General features: G+C 41.1%; 5 protein-coding genes and 5 non-coding genes across 11 annotated transcripts; 2 read left to right on the top strand and 8 right to left on the bottom strand.

Moving 5' to 3' along the window:
- Positions 1-60: 60 nt before the first annotated feature.
- Positions 61-2,537, bottom strand: surf6 (surfeit 6). The gene is made up of 5 exons (XM_076283178.1): positions 2,420-2,537; positions 2,000-2,106; positions 1,663-1,884; positions 1,058-1,143; positions 61-967 (listed from the first exon to the last, which is right to left on the bottom strand). The coding sequence occupies exons 2-5, from the start codon at positions 2,091-2,093 to the stop codon at positions 272-274; spliced, it is 1,098 nt and encodes a 365-aa protein (XP_076139293.1). The 5' UTR covers positions 2,094-2,106; positions 2,420-2,537; the 3' UTR covers positions 61-271.
- An 80-nt stretch (positions 2,538-2,617) lies between these two features.
- Positions 2,618-5,438, top strand: surf1 (SURF1 cytochrome c oxidase assembly factor). The gene is made up of 9 exons (XM_076283177.1): positions 2,618-2,772; positions 2,986-3,052; positions 3,168-3,304; positions 3,550-3,632; positions 3,747-3,938; positions 4,138-4,210; positions 4,618-4,780; positions 4,961-5,042; positions 5,138-5,438. The coding sequence occupies exons 1-9, from the start codon at positions 2,710-2,712 to the stop codon at positions 5,202-5,204; spliced, it is 927 nt and encodes a 308-aa protein (XP_076139292.1). The 5' UTR covers positions 2,618-2,709; the 3' UTR covers positions 5,205-5,438.
- Positions 5,439-6,407: 969 nt separating this feature from the next.
- Positions 6,408-10,431, bottom strand: rpl7a (ribosomal protein L7a). The gene is made up of 8 exons (XM_076284958.1): positions 10,408-10,431; positions 9,467-9,587; positions 9,040-9,189; positions 7,903-8,043; positions 7,539-7,618; positions 7,105-7,235; positions 6,829-6,898; positions 6,408-6,566 (listed from the first exon to the last, which is right to left on the bottom strand). The coding sequence occupies exons 1-8, from the start codon at positions 10,429-10,431 to the stop codon at positions 6,462-6,464; spliced, it is 822 nt and encodes a 273-aa protein (XP_076141073.1). The 3' UTR covers positions 6,408-6,461.
- LOC143123557 (small nucleolar RNA SNORD36) lies at positions 6,690-6,763 on the bottom strand. Its single transcript, XR_012986845.1, has one exon. It is a non-coding gene; the product is annotated as a small nucleolar RNA SNORD36 (small nucleolar RNA).
- Positions 7,402-7,478, bottom strand: LOC143123554 (small nucleolar RNA SNORD36). Its single transcript, XR_012986842.1, has one exon. It is a non-coding gene; the product is annotated as a small nucleolar RNA SNORD36 (small nucleolar RNA).
- LOC143123556 (small nucleolar RNA SNORD36) lies at positions 7,760-7,833 on the bottom strand. The gene has a single exon (XR_012986844.1). It is a non-coding gene; the product is annotated as a small nucleolar RNA SNORD36 (small nucleolar RNA).
- Positions 8,493-8,569, bottom strand: LOC143123555 (small nucleolar RNA SNORD36). Its single transcript, XR_012986843.1, has one exon. It is a non-coding gene; the product is annotated as a small nucleolar RNA SNORD36 (small nucleolar RNA).
- On the bottom strand, positions 9,294-9,365 carry LOC143123570 (small nucleolar RNA SNORD24). The gene has a single exon (XR_012986857.1). It is a non-coding gene; the product is annotated as a small nucleolar RNA SNORD24 (small nucleolar RNA).
- On the top strand, positions 10,407-14,287 carry med22 (mediator complex subunit 22). Of its 2 annotated transcripts, XM_076283701.1 has the most exons (5): positions 10,407-10,515; positions 10,891-11,056; positions 11,151-11,231; positions 11,351-11,559; positions 13,341-14,287. In XM_076283701.1, exons 2-5 carry the CDS (start codon positions 10,934-10,936, stop codon positions 13,528-13,530), a joined length of 603 nt encoding a protein of 200 aa, XP_076139816.1. In that variant the 5' UTR covers positions 10,407-10,515; positions 10,891-10,933; the 3' UTR covers positions 13,531-14,287. The 2 variants fall into 2 exon arrangements, with proteins under 2 accessions (XP_076139816.1, XP_076139817.1); XM_076283702.1 differs by lacking the exon at positions 13,341-14,287 and having other exon boundaries at positions 11,351-12,786.
- A 41-nt stretch (positions 14,288-14,328) lies between these two features.
- On the bottom strand, positions 14,329-17,493 carry cunh9orf78 (chromosome unknown C9orf78 homolog). The gene is made up of 9 exons (XM_076283700.1): positions 17,262-17,493; positions 16,816-16,875; positions 16,657-16,708; positions 16,427-16,497; positions 16,262-16,342; positions 15,643-15,840; positions 15,222-15,358; positions 14,885-14,983; positions 14,329-14,644 (listed from the first exon to the last, which is right to left on the bottom strand). The coding sequence occupies exons 1-9, from the start codon at positions 17,342-17,344 to the stop codon at positions 14,553-14,555; spliced, it is 873 nt and encodes a 290-aa protein (XP_076139815.1). The 5' UTR covers positions 17,345-17,493; the 3' UTR covers positions 14,329-14,552.
- Positions 17,494-17,495: the final 2 nt, after the last annotated feature.

Raw genomic sequence — 17,495 nt, 5'->3', positions numbered from 1 at the left:
CAGAATTACACAGCATTGAATAATCTAAAAATGCTAACTATACAAAACACAAAGAGAACATTTGCATGGAATAAATGCTTTATAAAACAATATTACAAGTCTCTTTATGCTTTTTATGCAAAATTATGCAAAAGTGGGCTGAAATAGTCTTCATACCAGTAATTTTCTCAACTAGTGGGACACCCACTCAACCAGACAATCTCCGTTTTCACCAGTATATTAGTTTCATTCTCTTCTGACCAGAACGCTGTATTCTCCCCAAACTATCCCTCTAGTCCAGTCTAGCCTTCTTCAGATCCTCTGGTAGCACACGACCCTTCTTCCTGGCTTTCTGTTTGCGCTTCTCGACCTTCCCCTGCTTGCGTTTCTGGAGGTTCCTGCGCCTCTTGTCCTGTCGGTTCTGCATCTTCTCCAGCACTTGCTGGCTCCTCTCTGTCCACTTCCTCTTGACCTGAGCCTTCCTCTGCTCCTTCTTCTTCAGTGAGGCCCTCAGCATGTCTTCGTTGTCCTTGATCTTCAGACCCTCGGCCTTGTACAGCATGTTGGTCCACTTCATCTTCTCCTCCTCCTTCTCGGCCTTGGCTGGGTCCTTCTCCCTCAGATCCTCCAGCTTGGCCTTCCTGGCCTGCACGCGGGTCAGCAGCTGCTTGTAGTTTTTCCCCGTCAGAGGCGTGAGGCCACCCTTTATCTGCTTCCGCTTCTCTTTCTTCTGAGTGACCTTGTCCACATACTCCTCACCCACCTCCACCTTGCTGAACACCACCGAGGTCGTGTCCCTCTGAGCTGCCTTGTCTGTCGGGGTGGGTTGGGCCTCTGGCGTGTCTTCCTGTTCAGCCTCAGCGGCGACTTTCTCTGCCAGCTTTTTTGCGCGGAACTCTTTCTTTTTCCTCTTCTTTCGCTCTCTCTCCTGTTTCCGCCTCTCCCGTCTCTTCTTCACCTCCTCTGAGGAGGGATCTACAATGGGGCCCTGCAGAGGAGAGAAAATGGTGATTTTGATCGCGACAATGCATGAAGAGAAATGCGTGAATTGGTGACCAAAAGTTAGTTTTATGCTGACCAGTCCACGAGACTCCTCAATCTTCTGGTGGAGTCTCTGACGTAATATGTCTCGTGCAGAGAACTCTGACCCTGGAGTTTCACCTTCTGTGAAAAAATAAAAATAAACAAATACTTATTGCAATCTATGCAGAGTTAACATTAAGCTTCATGGGTGTACAAAGATGTCTAGACTTTGTGCATGCATTGTCCCCAGCCAAAAAAAAAAAAAAAAACACAATCTCACAAAGATCCAATGTTAAAGGTGCCCTAAGCGATGCTGGGTAACGTCACTTCTGTTGACTTTCAAACAAAACAGAGAGCTAGCTCGCTACTTCCTCCCCCTCCCTCCTGTGCTGCTCCCGTGCAATTGAAACTCTCCTAAACGCACATCTCTTCTGTGATTTGCTGGAACAGTTTGTTATGTTTTTATGGGCTAGGTTTGACCAGGTTGTTTTTGTTGCCGTTTTTGGAGCCTAGGCTGTCCACAGAGATCGCGTTTTTTTTACAGTGTATTCAGGACACAGACAGCTAGCGGTTGGTTAGGTGATGTTTGCAGTAAGTTACATAAAATGTTTTAGCAAATGGCATCGCTTAGAGCACCTTTAAGTAATCGGATTTATTTACCCTCTGATGTCTTGCTAGGGTTCGTTGTTGTGCATTTCTGAACTTTGAGCTTTGGAGCCTCTTGGTCAACAGTGTTGATCCTTTTCTGGACTATGCTGGTGTCTGGGGTCTGCCTGGTCTTGATGACAGGCTGTTTGTTCTTTTGGCTCCCTTGAGTCTGTTTCTGTTTGTTCTTCTTCTTTTTAGAGGGGCCATCTTCACTACTGGTCCCTTTGTATGGAACTAACAGGATGGAGGGAAAAACTTTAAAGCAATAGCCAATACAACCAAGAGTGATTATCTATTCTTAACAACATGGTTACAGCAACATTTGCTATAACGCCAGACTAACACTAACCATAAGCTCGTTTTCTGGGTTCAGGCTGTTGAGATGAGATCACTTTACTGGCAAATTTCTCCAAATAATCATACTTTGCAGCCAGGCTGGTCATCTTGGGGCAAAACCTTAAATAACAACGCAAAAGAAAATGGGAGCAATGCTTATGTCACATATCGTACATTTGGCAGGCTAAAGCACGCTTGAAAATAACCTTCATCAATTCTGCCACTTATAGGACATCTATACAATTGATACAGGACAAAATTGTTACAGGACAATTAACGTTTATCTCTACGTTACGTTGTATAGATTGTGTTACAAGGATCAACATCAACAATGCGATAACCATAGCTGCTAGAACAAACTGTGTTAATGTCAACTGACTTCACTCCTGTCCTGGCTCCTTATAAAAACAATATTTAACGAGAGAAGACTTACCCGAGATGTAAAAAGGACTGTCGACGTATCTTTTTTAGTACAATTACTTATAATTGTACACGAAATCACAGATATAGTAAAAACACAAATGCACATGCACGTGTAAGGTTAGCGAGCATGCGCAATGTGTTCAATAGTGAAACTGACACCGGATATGGTTACATTTTATATATTCCCCCTCCGCATATGTTAGTTATGTGATTCGGTTATGTAGTCAACCTGTTATGTGAAACATGTCCTGTTACCAGCACTGAACCCTTTTTTAATAGTTTAAAATTCTGCAGATAGCCATGAATAACCTGAAGATCGTACTCGCATTTTCCAATTACACACTGAGGATAATTCGAACTAATGTAAGTAACTTACAGATTTGTTACAATGTTGAGTTTAGCTGGAATGATAGTAGTATGACCTATCTGAACTATCCTTACAACTGTGCTACTTTCCTCAACGTTACTTTGTAGTTATTCTGTGGGAACGTATAATTCTATGGGAAATGTGAACCTGGTGATTACATGTTTTTCTGAGGTGAGATGATGATGATACTTAGAGTTATGTTGTTGCAGAATTTCATCCTTGTTCCAAAGAGAACATTGTTTTCATCTCGACAAACATGGCCGACTCGTGGAATTGGTAGGTGTTTGTACATCAGGTTGTGTGTTTGTAAAGATAAGTCTAATAGCCCAGGTTTGCATCGCTGGGTACTATTATTAACATTATTAGTACTAACAAATGTTCTCATTTCCAGTATTTAGGGGGAAGGTTTTGAATGTGACCCGTCAATCCAGCTCCACTGCTACTCAAGCAGAGAAGGGAGAGGATTCTTTCTTGAAGTGGTTCTTACTTCTGATACCCATCACCACTTTTGGCCTTGGCTCATGGCAGGTATAATCAGTATTTCAACTACTGTTCTATTGGTGCATCGTGTTTGTATCTTGGTGCGGGGTGGGCATAGCAATTAAAGGTATGGATGAACACCTTGAGGCAGTTTTCAGTTTATTTGGGTGTGGGCTGTCATGACAGTTATCTGCCTGAGATTTAAAGAGATTTCATGAAATACTATATGGTCTATGCTACTATCAAGTCATCAGTCAGACCAGTGTGATGTAACGTGAACTATGGGTATGCAGGTGAGGCGCAGACAGTGGAAACTGCAGCTCATCGAGGAGCTAAGGAGTTTAACCACAGCTGAGCCAATCCCTCTGCCCACTGAGTGAGTGTTACAGAACAATTCAAGTATTTTATTCCTATTCAAATCCATAACCTGTAGTCTACTATTTGCCCCAAGGCTGATATCAATATGTTTGTGGTTATACCATTCATGTAGTCCCATGGAGTTAAAAACCCTAGAGTACAGACGTGTGAAAGTGCGAGGGAAATTCGACCATTCCCAGGAGCTCTACATCCTACCCCGGTCTCCTGTTGACCCAGAAAAGGAAGCACGAGAGGCAGGCCAGCTCTCATCTAGCGGGGAGACTGGTGCCAACATAATCACTCCATTCTACTGCACAGACCTGGGGTATGGATGCCATCTTCTAACACTTGACATTAATATTAGCATTGACATGTTATCCAACCACTTTGGTTTTATTATTCCCTTTACACATTTCCAAGCAGGATAAACATATTCACTGGGCCTATTGTGAATGAATATCACTGTGTTATTAGGTGTACCATTGGTAATTACTGTGATATTTCTGCTTTGTTAAACCTATCAGGGTCAAAATTCTGGTCAACCGAGGATATGTACCCAAACAGAAGATCAGACCGGAGACCAGAATGAAGGGACAGGTAACTCATTAGCAATGTTGAAATGGCAGTAATTTATTGTGCGTACACATTTGTTCTTAGTGTGTGTTCTTTCATAGCTTCTGTTGTATTATTTCTGTTAACTTAGAGTTAAACAGATTTTGTTTTCTGTCATTGAAATTAGTATCATTTTGTTTAGTAAGTATTTTTCTCAAGTCTTGGGTCATGATAATAAGATTCCCCAAAATGCTTCACACAATGTTTCTCTGGTTCAGCTCAATATATATTTGTCTGCATGTATAGGTCCTCTAATTTGACAAATATGTTGCACCATAAAGTCTGGAATGTTTTCGTGAATCACATAATTTACATCTTCTAGATCATCTTGTGTTGGACTGATAGTCTGCCCCTCCTGCTGCTAAACTTTTGTAATTGTTGCTCTATGTTAGGTGGAGGAGGAAGTGGATGTTGTTGGAGTGGTACGACTGACCGAACAGCGCAAACCATTCATTCCCCATAACAATGTGGAGACAAACCGCTGGTACTTCCGGGACCTGGATGCCATGGCGATGGTCACAGGAGCCGAACCTATCTTCATTGACGCTGACCTAGGCAAGAGATCTTAAGATGATACTTAGTGATTCTGACTTGTTAAAATTAGCATTTAAAGCATAGAGCATACATGTAATGACAAAGTTCGGCTTGGTCTTTCATTATATTGCCTAAGGAAGAAGCATGTTGAGATATGGCCAATGTCTGAGATTATTCATTTCCCCTACTGTTTATTAATAGCCAGTACAATACCAGGAGGTCCAATTGGCGGGCAAACCCGGGTCACTTTAAGAAATGAACATATGCAGTATGTCGTCACATGGTGAGTTGGTTAATTAGGGTATGCTCCATTACTGCGCTACTGCTTATTCATAGTTTGAAACACTATTGTAACCAATTATGCATATTCTCTTACAGGTACAGTTTATGTGGAGCAACATCCTACATGTGGTATCTTAAATTCATCAAGCGTGTTGCCTTGTAAATGCAGCACAGGTTTGTGTGGTCGCCTGCTGATGTATGATGTAAAACTTATGTAAATATTGTTTGAAGTGGATATATTGCATCATTAAAGACTAAGTTAATTATGCATTTTAAGGACAAAATGGACAATGGTTGTAGGTATTGGTCTCACCTCAGGGCACTGAGGTGCAGCTTTGCCTTATCCAGGCACTGCAATGAACTGTGATTTAGGCAATAAAGTATGCTGAATAAATGTAGTTATTGTAAAATGCTTCTTCTTTCCTGTTTTTTTTCTTTAAACCTGAGGTTCTGTAAATGTAAACGGAGGTGGTCCATCTGGTGGCTGATGGGAATAACAGAAGCTTCATATCTGTGGCAAATATCTTACATACCTGTTAATAGGAGTGTCAAACTCAAGCAGTGGGCCAGATTTGTTGGAATGAGGCCTTGTGGGGGCCATCAATGTCAATCATTCTCTGTATGGTCATCAGATTTTTGTTTTATATGCTCCTTTACAACACCCACTGATGAGTAAAGAGGCATACATTTTAAATATAATTTATATAGAATTATAAAATATCAAATCACTAGCATATCACCCTTTATGGACAACAATGCAGCCTTCAAGAGCATTTCACTGCGGTTATATATAGGTTCATTATGTACTGCTGTCAACTTCTTTCTTGAAAAACCTTACCAACCTTCTGCTAGTCCCTTTCTAGCATAGATAGCATATGGCTACACCAATATAATTTAACTGTCGGTGCAACAAATATTTTTTCATCTCTATCTTTCCTGAGGATGGTTTGTGGTTTCAGTCTCGTAATTTATTAAGACTGACCTTAGAAACAAGCATGCATTTTACTTTTGACTATAAGTATTTTTGGGGCTTTTATGCTTTCAATCAGAAGTGAAGTGACAGGAAGGGAATGGAGAGGGGGTGAGATCATGAAATGCCTAATGTGCCAGTGTTCAACCCTTCCTCATAGTTGCATTCCATTTTACAATTTAAACTTTAGAATTAGTTCATTTTGTCTGAGCGCAGATACTCTCAAAACGCCAACTGCTGGCAGGTTTTAACTGCTGGAACCATTAGCTTTAACGCAGGTGTCTATAGTTCTCCAAACCTGCGCAAACACCCTGTTGACATTTTCCTGCAAATGTCACATGCATCAATTTAGCCAGAACGCTTTATTGTTCAAACGATGACGCCCCAGTCTCAGAATTTCTTTCAGGATTTTTTATTTTTCTATTAAACACAAGGGGGTTTGCTGAGAGCTCAGCCCAGCTTGGTGGCCAGTTCCTTGGCTTTCGCCTTCTCGATCTTAGCAAAGCGTGCTGTGGACTTGGGACCCAAGATGTTGCCTCCCCAGTGACGACGGATCTGTTGAGCAAGCACATATACAGATTTTAATCAAAACCCCAATTTTTACGAAAGTGCGCCATACAGGTCAAATTCAGTATGATGAACTAACTCATTTAATGTTCCATAAAGATTAAAATGGTTGTTGCTCAGGGTTAAAAAGCTCAATTTGTTCCACACAGTGGATTCAGGTGAAGAAATTCTTTACATCACTGCACAACCTTAACTACGAGTCATTGCTAGTTAAAAATAAAATCGATACTCCAGTGCTGTGAGAACTCACCTCTTCATATCGGTCATTGTAGTTGGTCTTGATGGCTTCCACCAGCTTGCCGAGGGCTCCCTTATCCTCTCTGAAACAAACAAAAACCCAAGTCAGTGGTTTAATTTCAAGCATCACCCAGAGGTAACATACACAAAGCCTCATCCTAGTTTGTATCGAGCGCACAAGTATATAAGCCAATATGAAATGACAATAAGCTACTAAAATTGGTCTGTCCCATATAGGAATGGTATTATTTACACCAAATGTGTCTCCCATTACACAAAAAGTACTCACGGGTTGGTCTGTGTGAATGCAACACAGGTGCAGGTTTTCCTGTGCACCAGTCTGCCTATCCTGGCCTTGCCCTTCACGATGCAGTATGGCACACCCATTTTGCGGCACAGAGCAGGCAGGAACACCACCAGCTACAGAAATCGCAAAAGAAACATCAATAAAAGTCACATATACACCATTCCAGGAGAATATTTGTTGCATTAGGGTCAAACTTAAAATTACAGTTAGATATTTATAATGGTTACCACACATACATTTCACAGGCAATAGCTTACACAAATTTGTGGTGGACAGGTTGTTGCTCAGGGTTAAAAAGCTCGTGTTTTTGATCCACATAGAGGATTCAGGTGAAGAAATTCAATGCATCATTGCACACAACCATCTCCACATCACACATGCAGGCCACTTCAAATTGCATTCATACCGGTCCTTACCTCAATGGGGTCCACATCATGGGCAATGATAACCAGTTGAGCCTTCTTGGTCTCCACTAGTGTGGTGACAGTGTTCACACCTGGTACAACAGAAGACATCAGGAACAGGTTGTACACATTTTTTCTATTCCATGTGGCAGTTTAAGTGTCTTACAACAGAACACATAAATCAAAGCAAATGACTGCAACAGGTTAAAAAGTGCTTTAGCTTTTAAATGGTTGTTGCTCAGGGTTAAAAAGCTCATTTTGTTCCACAAAGTGGATTCAGGTGAAGAAATTCTTTACATCATTGCACAACCATCTACTGCCAGACTACAACATCCATTTGAGCTAGGACCAGCCCCATCTCCAGGTGTGCCTTTACCTGCGCGGAGGACGGGAGGCCTCTTGGTGGGGGTATCGCCCTTGCCAGCGGCCTTCTGTTCAGCACGAGCCAGCAGCCTCTGCTTCTTCTCCTGCTTGGTCTCAGGCCTGTACTTGTGGGCCAGCTTGAAGAGCTGGGTGGCTGTTGAAAACAGTGAGCAAGTAAGGATCCAACATCTTCAATACAAGGACAATTGGCAAACACCATCAACTACTTACCATTTACCACGCAAGCCAAAGCAGTACTGGGTATGTTTCAACAGGTTTCTGTTACTTAACAAATTCTAATAATCTCAGATAACACTCACAATGGCAGACATGTCAGTCTCAAGTTCGTTTACACAAATTTCTGAAATTACTATCATAGCTTAAGTTGTTCCTGATTCTCATACGGCAGGATGCTGTATTCACCGCATTCAAAGGAACAGTTCTAAGGCGCTCACTCCTGAACCCAAAAGCTGCCACTGAATGACTAAGGAATTATCTCCGGTGAACTCAAAATCCCATCTTTATATTTACAAATGCACACTGTACATGCATTTCACATTCAATCACAGGCAATAGCCTACTCAAATTTGAGGGGGACTGGTTGTTGCTCAGGGTTAAAAAGCTCGTGTTTTTGATCCACATAGAGGATTCAGGTTAAGAAATTCAATACATCATTGCACACAACCATTTTCCCAGTACAGATGCAGACCACTTCAATTTGCATTAAATCAGTATATTTTTTAAATATTTATCTCAGGTGAACTCAAATCCTCTCTACATTTACAAATGCACACTGTGCATGCTAATGTGACAACAGGTGGTGAATGCTACAAGAAGTCTTCATTACAACAACGCTACATTATTTTTTCCTGTATCCTAGTGTTTCACTGGAAACACCATGTCTGCTGTGCCAAACATGATTTTTAAACCTCCACACACTACCCCAACAAATCTCAAGTAACCGAAGTCCTGGGCAATCGGAGTCAAACGTGTAGCTGATTTAGTGCAGCAATACAATGCAGCAGATTGGAATCACAAGACTATTAATTCCACAGCTACATCACACACTAAATGTGAACACTTACACCCAAAACAGTCACACCAAAGGCGATTTTCTGCTTCAGGAACCCATCCCAAACCCACATCTTACCTGTCTGTCGGTCAAGAGCCTGGGTGAACTGGTTGATTGCAGGGGGAACCTTCAGCCTCTTGTAGAGGATGGAGCGCTGGCGCTGGAGACGCACATAACGGGGCCATTTCGTAAAGCGAGTGAGATCGCGCTTGGGCTGGATGTCCTGACCTGGTTAACAGAATTGGGGAAGAATGACCCACAAATCAGTTATTTTACACAGAAATGTACAATACAAGTAAGTTCATACAATCATTGGTCAAAGGGAAGTTAAGTGCATCAGCGATCTTGGTGGAGATTGTCTGCATTATTGTTAAGAAAGCAAAGTATAGTTTACATCATCTGCACTTGTATTGGAGAGTGGTTTGACAACCATCTATGGAAGTGTGAATGATAAGTCTTATTACCATCTCTGGCCTTGTGTAGATGCTTATTCAGATTGACTTACCAATGCCAAAGTTCTTGGGCCTCTTCTCAAAAAGTGGGTTCACCACTTTTTTGACTTCATGCTTCTTGGCCACTGAAGGGGCTGGTGCCACCTTCTTCCCCTTAGCCTTCTTTCCCTTCGGCTGTCAACACATCAAAAGAACATGACCCCATCAGCATCACACCAAATTCAGCCAAATATGCCAAAGGGTTTTATAAGCAGTTCAGAAAAGGCCATGACACCGCACAGCATTACTGTGGAACGGTGTTACCAAGCTAACAAATTGAGTGTACCATTAGGCTAGCTGAGTAACATTAACTTGGTACAATTAGACCAACCAGGCAAGTGCAGTGTGACACCAGCTACATTTTCTTCGTGGTCATTGATACGGCTTCACACAGGCAACCAAACATCACCAACGATCGGATTGTCAACATAAGTTAACAAACATCCACATCCAAGTACGCAAAGCTCACTGCTAGGTTGCTAGCTACCAGGCTACTACAACTCGAGGTTGAGGCCCAGATAGATGTGGTTCTAAATACGTTTTTCTATGCGGTCTTAAAACTACGCAGACAAAAGGGCTTGCATTTAGGACAAGTAACAAAACATCACATTTAAGTCTTGGTTTACAATTCCAACAGGCATGTCCCCAATTGCATGTGCTTAACGTTCACATACAACGTAGCACGAAAGCGCTCCATCACAGTCAGAGGAAAGGCCGACATCTTCACAGACTTTTCATCAAATTCTTCTCATTCTTAACCAAAATACTAACCTGGGTTGATTGTGAACATTGTATTACAATGTTACATGTATCAAATGTACACTAAAAAAGCATCACTTCGGAGATGTTTAAAGATTTAGAGAAGGTGATGATCCACCATAGCAAAATGAATGTACACTCACCATGTTGGATCAGACAGAAAGGAAGAAGATAGGATTGTGGGTAATTTAAGTACCGCGATGCCTGGTTCTGACGTCATCAATACTTGACGACTTGTTGTTTTGGCTAGCATAAGTGCGAAATAAAGCTTATTCAGAGAAGTGTTCAAGAGATGCGTGTAAAGGTGAGACTGTGGTCAATACATTGTACATCATTTTAGTTACAATGTGCAAATATTCAGCGGTTAAAAGTTAAATGTATAAATCCAGTGGCTTCGTTAGTGTATGTAAGGAAACGTTACATTTGCTATCCTACTAGCCCGTACTTGAGATATCACGTTGGTTACGTCAAAGCCGTTTAATAAATGATCTGGTTACGTTAAGTAATCAAACTTAATATTTGCGCTAATGGCCATGTTAACTAAATAATATTTTAGACGGTGCACTATCAGGTGTTACACGCGCTAGACCCCATAAACACGGTATCGTAACGCGAAGAGTTTATGTACCTAGTAGATTCATTGTGGATGTGTATTGATAATATTTTGTGTTTGTAACAGTAAAAGAATATTACCGTGTTGTTGTGGTCGTCTGTGAAAAAGTATGGCTACCCAAAGGGTTCTTCCGCAAAGCAAAGAGACGCTTCTACAGAACTACAACAAGAGGTTGAAAGATGACATCAGATCTATTCTGGATAATTTCACAGAAATAGTGAAGACCGCAAAGGTGAGAGTGTTGGTGTTTTATTATGAAGAGAGAAGCAACGTAAGTATGCATGGATTTATAGATCTTAATTCATTTGTTGTTTCTTTCTCCATAGGTTGAGGATGAGACTCAGGTGTCCAGGGCCACGCAGGGGGAGCAAGACCACTACGAGATGCAAGTCAGAGCTGCCAACATTGTAAGAGGCACCTGTAGCCCAATTGCACTTGGCTTATTATACATTCAATGTATTGCTGTGTGATATTGTGTAATTACCGGTATCCATAGTTACCTTGCCCATACTATTATGTGTTATAGGTTCGTGCAGGCGAGTCTTTGATGAAACTTGTGTCAGACCTGAAGCAGTTCTTGATCCTGAATGACTTCCCATCTGTGAATGAGGCGATCAGCCTTCGCAACCAGCAGCTGCGCTCCCTCCAGGAAGAGTGTGACAAGAAGCTCATCTCACTACGCGACGAGATCGCCATAGATCTATACGAGCTCGAGGAAGAGTATTACTCCTCCAGGTACAAATAGGTTTCCCAACGTCCCATCCTCAACCTTGTACTCCCCCCGCCCTACTCATCTTCACATACATACACCAATGTGCCTTCTACCGATGCCTTAATTGAATAGATAGCCTCATTCATAAATGCACCATTGAGGATTAAGAAATTTATTTTTGTGTCCCTTCTGACTGTCTACCCAACATTTAATCACCAAGTACCTTAATCATGATCACATTTTGTTTTCTGTTTGGCCACATGTCAAATATATAAGCCCTGTAACTAATTTAAAAGCTTGTGCATTTTGGAATGCGGATACAAGTCTTTTGAGGTTACAGGGCATATTCCAGGAGTTGCTGCTAAGATAAGATATGAATTGAGTTTGTGAAGCATATAAGATTATTGCATATTGTGAAAAATATAAGCCATTTTTGTTTATTCTAATATTTAGATGATCTATCAAGTTCTGGAACTGAAATGCAACTGGTTTTGAAAAGGACTAGGATATTTATTACTCTTGCTGAAATTGTAGGATTACAGTATTTTTATGGCCTCTGAGATTAAGTGTACAGATAGAAACCTAGTGAAGACATTCAAACGTATTTATACGTAAACGTATAAAGCACTGCAGTTGCTTAAGTGCTAGTGATCTACTCTTTGATTAATAAAACATTACTGTAAAAGCAGTGTGGAATCTCACAAAAGCCTTAATGCCTTACAATAATTTATTGGTTTTAATAGGACAAATGGCTAAGTGGTGTTCAAAGCATGTGATGCAAAGTCAACAGTAGAGGTTGTTAATGATATTAAAACTGTGTGTGAAATCATTGTAGATCACTTGAGAAATGGTTTAGCTGTCCCCAGTAGTCATGATTCTGAAGGATTAAGATCTTGTCCTCTGTACACAAATGGCATTTTATTCTCATGTTTTGTCATGTTTTAATATGTGCAGTTTTTGTCTTAATCAGTTGTGCCGGTACATCACATTATTGTGCATTAGCAGCAGGTGTGTATGAGGTTTGTGCTAAGATTTTTAAATGTAAGACTCTTCACCCTTAGCAGCAGATCTGTCATGTTAAATACCAGCTGAAATACCAAAAACATGCAGGCTGTTATCATTATTTCTATGTCTTATGAAACAAAACACTGTAGTCCAGTCATCAGAAATATGTTCAAAAAGGCCTCAAATCAGCCTATAGACCCTGTCTGGGTTTTTTTTAACAGAAATAAAAGAGAGACTAACTTGCACAGTTTTAGTGTCAATTTCTTTTTTGGTTTTGAAAGAAACAAAAACTTTCTTTCCTGAAGCTTTACTGGGCTTCAAACTGCCTTGCCTGTGCTTCTTTGTACCTGCTGCCAAAATTAAGAAGTAAATGTACTGCACACCTCTTATACACAGGTATTCAAAGTACACACAGGACAATTTCACGTAACAAAGTCTAACAAGCATTTTTGTAGCAAGTTTAGGGACAGACTAAACCTAAAATAAGGAATACTGCCTAGTGCTTAATCTGCTTCTCCTTTCTTTCAGTTCTGTCTTTTCCAGCCTTGTCTCTTGGCCTGACACTGTGTGTGTGTGTGTGTATATGTGTGTGTGAGAGAGCTCTGAATCAATGAGCATCTTGTGTTGTGGAGGTGGAACACTTATGGTACCAATTGCATGCATGTGTGGCTGTGTAGAGAGAAAGTTGTGTGTGTGTGTGTGTGTGTGAGAGAGATACAGTATGGGCAAGTTAAGCTGCTCATGTGCAAGTGGGCCAGATGTAAGTGTGTAATGTGCATGTGTTTCTGCCTCGGTAAAGCTGTGGACAGTGGGACGGGGTAGAGCTGCCATTGTGCGAGGCGTTTCGCAGGAGGGATAGCTGGGGATTTCCGGACACTTCGTCTGAACCTGGCCACAGCAGCACGGAAGAATCAGAGCGGCCCCCATCCCAGGAAGTAGTCCCGCGCCACCTCAACGGACATGGAGCCATCGCTGGGGATCAGTGCTGATGCCCAGAACAGATCCAGGATCACTGATGGACCAAGCAACAACCAGGACTCAAATACCAAATCCAACAGTTGGATTTGGACTCCGTAGTATGCTGCACATCAAAAGCCTCCACCGTACCATGGCACTCATGAATTTCTGTCTTTCAATGTCATCCCAATAGGAGCTGGAACATAGCCCCTTAAACTGCAGGAATTGTTCTTGTTTATTGTTGTCCCACTAAGTATTTCATTTTTTTGTATTGGCCATTTAGAGAACCTACACTGGTGTTGAATGTATCTACACATCTGAGCATTTGGCAATGGAGCTCAAGCTCTCTTGTCTATGCTGCAACTCAGGGCTGACGTTCTGGTCTGCCTTGGACAGTTCTTTGTGGCATCAGCTTACTTTGTGCTTTGTAAAAACATGCTATGTGCCCGTTGTTATTTTTTCTTGTTTGCATGATAAATTCATGCTGTTTGTAACTTTGTTATCCATTCCGTTGTTTTCAGAGGCATTACAGATGGTAGAAAATATGATGTGGGACAGACAATGTCTGAAAGATGTTTTTTGTAGTAACTAGGAAATGTGAAGAGGTTTGCATTTCACTATAGGTCTATGTATAGACTGCTGTATTTTTTCCCTTTGGTTTTGAGTTGGTAGTTCCTGTAATTTAGAGTTTTCATTGCTGAACTTTGAACATATAACAGTGTATGCATTAACTAGGACTTTAAAATGAAGTGCACTTTCACATTCAATTAAAACAATTTGGTTCACAGACTTTCTGAACTGTTTACATAAATCAGTCAAGAACATCTGAGTACAATCATTTTTTGGGAGATTTATTCTAAAAGCTAAAATTAAATGAATGTCTGCTGACAAAAATGCTTAAAATACTCTTCTGAAATTAATACCACAACAACATCCAACAACACCAGATATGGGTTATGGGGCATTGTTCTGAATCATGTGAAAAAGGCTATTTACAACAAGAAACAAGGAAACAAAAAAACAAGACAAGAAAACATGATTATTGTCCAGCTCATCAGTATCTTCGATTCATCTTTTTAAACTTCTCGTAGTGGTAGTCATCTGTTGCTTTCTCATTATTTGGTCTCTTGCGGTGTGGTGGTGACACTGAGTGAGGAAAAGATTCAATCACTTTAGATGTCATACATGTTGCTTCTAATAAAACAATAATGCCTTTCACTACAGAAAAGATTCATGCTCTGAAAATTATAAAGCTGAAGTGCATATTTAAGTTTGCCTCCAAGCATGCGGCTCGATCCTGAAGCGTATGGTTAGCAGCAGCAGATAGCACAGAGGTTATATTGCTGTGTGTTTTAAAATGGGTTTGGTTCTGGGGGTGGGCCTTACTCTCGGGTCCAGGTTTCTCAGTGTCTCCTACACGCAGGGGTCTGGCTTTGGGTTCCTCTCGATGGCGCCTCTGAGGAGCATTATGATCCTCATGATAGACTGAGAACAAACAAACACATAAAGATCCATCCAAGCTGATGACCATTATATTATAGCCTGATTGTAAAGGCCATTCACATGTGAAAAACCAGTAAAAGACCAGTTAATGCAATTAATTAATTAATTAGTCTGCTGTGGTCCATCAAGATAATATTACTCAAAGTAATATTACTCAAAGGCCATCATTCATATTTTTTCCAATCTGCCCATATATTCTCATGCAAGGCGTAACACTCACATCGGTTGTGCTGGACATAATTCACAGCAATGTTTGTAGGAACAAATGATGTCCCATTGTCTTTCTTTTTATTCTTCTGTTCTTGAATAAGCTTTGCTTTGGCCTCTTCTGTAAAGATGATGTTCTTGATCTTTGCACTAATGAGGAAGGGAGAAGTAAAATGGGATTGAAGGTTAATTTTAAGAGAGAGGTCATAGTTGTGGGGGTTATGGTTTGCATTAGATGATGCATCCAATGGGTATTGTGAGGCTACATTGCTACACAAGAGGTTAATGGTGGTTGGCTATGTTGATTGGAGGGCTCTGACCACAATGTACAAGGATAATGGCAATGAGCAATGGATATGTTGGCATCAATGCTGATTTAAGTAGTTCTGATTCTGGTATGGCACTAATGATGATAGGGTTTTAAGTATACTTACTCAATTCCCAAGTCCACCTCTGGGATGCCACTAAGCATTTGATTGGACAACATCTCCTCAGTCTTTTTAGCGGAGTTGACGCGGATGTTCTCTGGGAGCTCATACAGCAGGTCCTCTGGGTTCTTTACTTTGACCTTCTGCTCCTCATCCTCTACCAGTCCCTTCTTCTTCTTCAGCTCTGTCTCAATGTATTTCATCCTGAGGAAGAGAGAAGCCAGAACAAGGGAGCCAGGAGAGGACACAGCTTCTGTGAGAAAGGAGTCGGTCACAAATGTGTGGCGTGTGTGTGTATAAGTATAAATACTCTTGATCCCGTGAAGGAAATGTGGTCTTTGCATTTATCCCAATCTGTGAATTAGTGAAACACACTCAGCACACAGTGAGGTGAAGCACACACTAATCCAGGCGCAGTGAGCTGCCTGCAACAACAGCGGCGCTCGGGGAGCAGTGAGGGGGTTAGGTGCCTTGCTCAAGGGCACTTCAGCCGTGCCTACTGGACGGGGTTCGAACCGGCAACCCTCCGGTTACAAGTCCGAAGCGCTAACCAGTAGGCCACGGCTGCCCCTATGTGTGAGTGTGAGAGAGAGAGAGAGATCATTGAATTGGGCAATTAACATACATGTCGGCATCTTCATCTCTTCTGTTCGTCTCTGCAGAAAATGACGTCCCAAGGTTAAGGTCATCATTCTCATCTTCAGTCCTGCAATACAAGTTCAAATTAGCCAGTTTTACAAAGTCAAGCACTAGTTGTAGAGCCAACTGCAATTAATCAGAATAGACTTACATGTCCCTATTCCGATCTTTGACTTTCTTCATGTTAACTATGCCTCCTGTCTTCATTTTAAATGGGTCATCCTGAAACAAGGATCAAATCGGTCTAGCCAACATATACCCATGCAGAAACATGCACTGAAGCCATTAAATTATTTGAAAAATAACTACATTTTAAATTAAAATTAAAATCACTAAATACCGGTACACCTGTAGGCTAGGCTGCCTATTGATTATACTTACTTCCATTTCGGCCTCCAGAGGAAGTTTCTCTCCAACAAGAAGAGCTGCAATGCTGTAAAAAGGGGGGGCTTTTCAAGACAATGCCACACACATCTTTATTTTTACAGTACACAACATTTGTACACAAGTCTAGCTTAGACCAGAGGGACAGGCACTTACCTGACACCAGTTTGCCTTTTCCGTAGACTCTGTATTTCTTTAACTTCGTCCAATTTAGATCTAGAACAGAAAACAGTGTTTCCCACAGAATTGAATTATATTTGTGTGGTAGGTTTGCAGAATTAACTTGAATACAACAGTTTTTAGCAAATTAGCGCAGCGTGGTTATGATGCTAACCAGATTTAACCACAATTTAGTACAACCTGGAAAATCATTGTGTGGTGGTCAATGTTGAGATTGTGGTGGGCCGCCACAAATAAGTCAATGTATGTATGGGAAACACTGGAAAATAGCCCATTAACATGTTCTGTTGTAATACACGCATTTTATTGATATATATATATCACTATCAAACACAGTCACAACATGTTGTTTTCTTCCTATTTGGCTTAGCTAATTTTAGGTAACAAAAATAAAGGTAAGCTAACGTTATTGTTTTTCTGACCTCACTTCGGTAGTTATCGCTTCATCTTCTTCTTCGTCTGATGAGTCATCCCTCCTTCTTCTAAAATTTTTACCAGATGGCATGGTTTAGAGTCGAGTCTTCCCCTTATTAAACACAAATTTACTGATCGTTTCGTCTTGAATCCGACACAGCAGTTCTAGATTTGTCTCAACGCCACGAATTTTACGGAGGACAAATCTGACTGACGGACCTCACATACAAACTTCCTGCTCG

Source organism: Alosa pseudoharengus, unplaced genomic scaffold (assembly GCF_046254945.1).
Source record: "Alosa pseudoharengus isolate Yale_2024_CS ecotype anadromous, Long Island Sound unplaced genomic scaffold, YU_APseudo_1.1 YU_APseudo_1.1_scf_14, whole genome shotgun sequence".
In the NCBI taxonomy this organism is placed as follows: domain Eukaryota; kingdom Metazoa; phylum Chordata; class Actinopteri; order Clupeiformes; family Clupeidae; genus Alosa; species Alosa pseudoharengus.
Note: the sequence above shows the minus strand (reverse complement) of the source record. Positions and strands in the feature narration are given on the sequence as shown.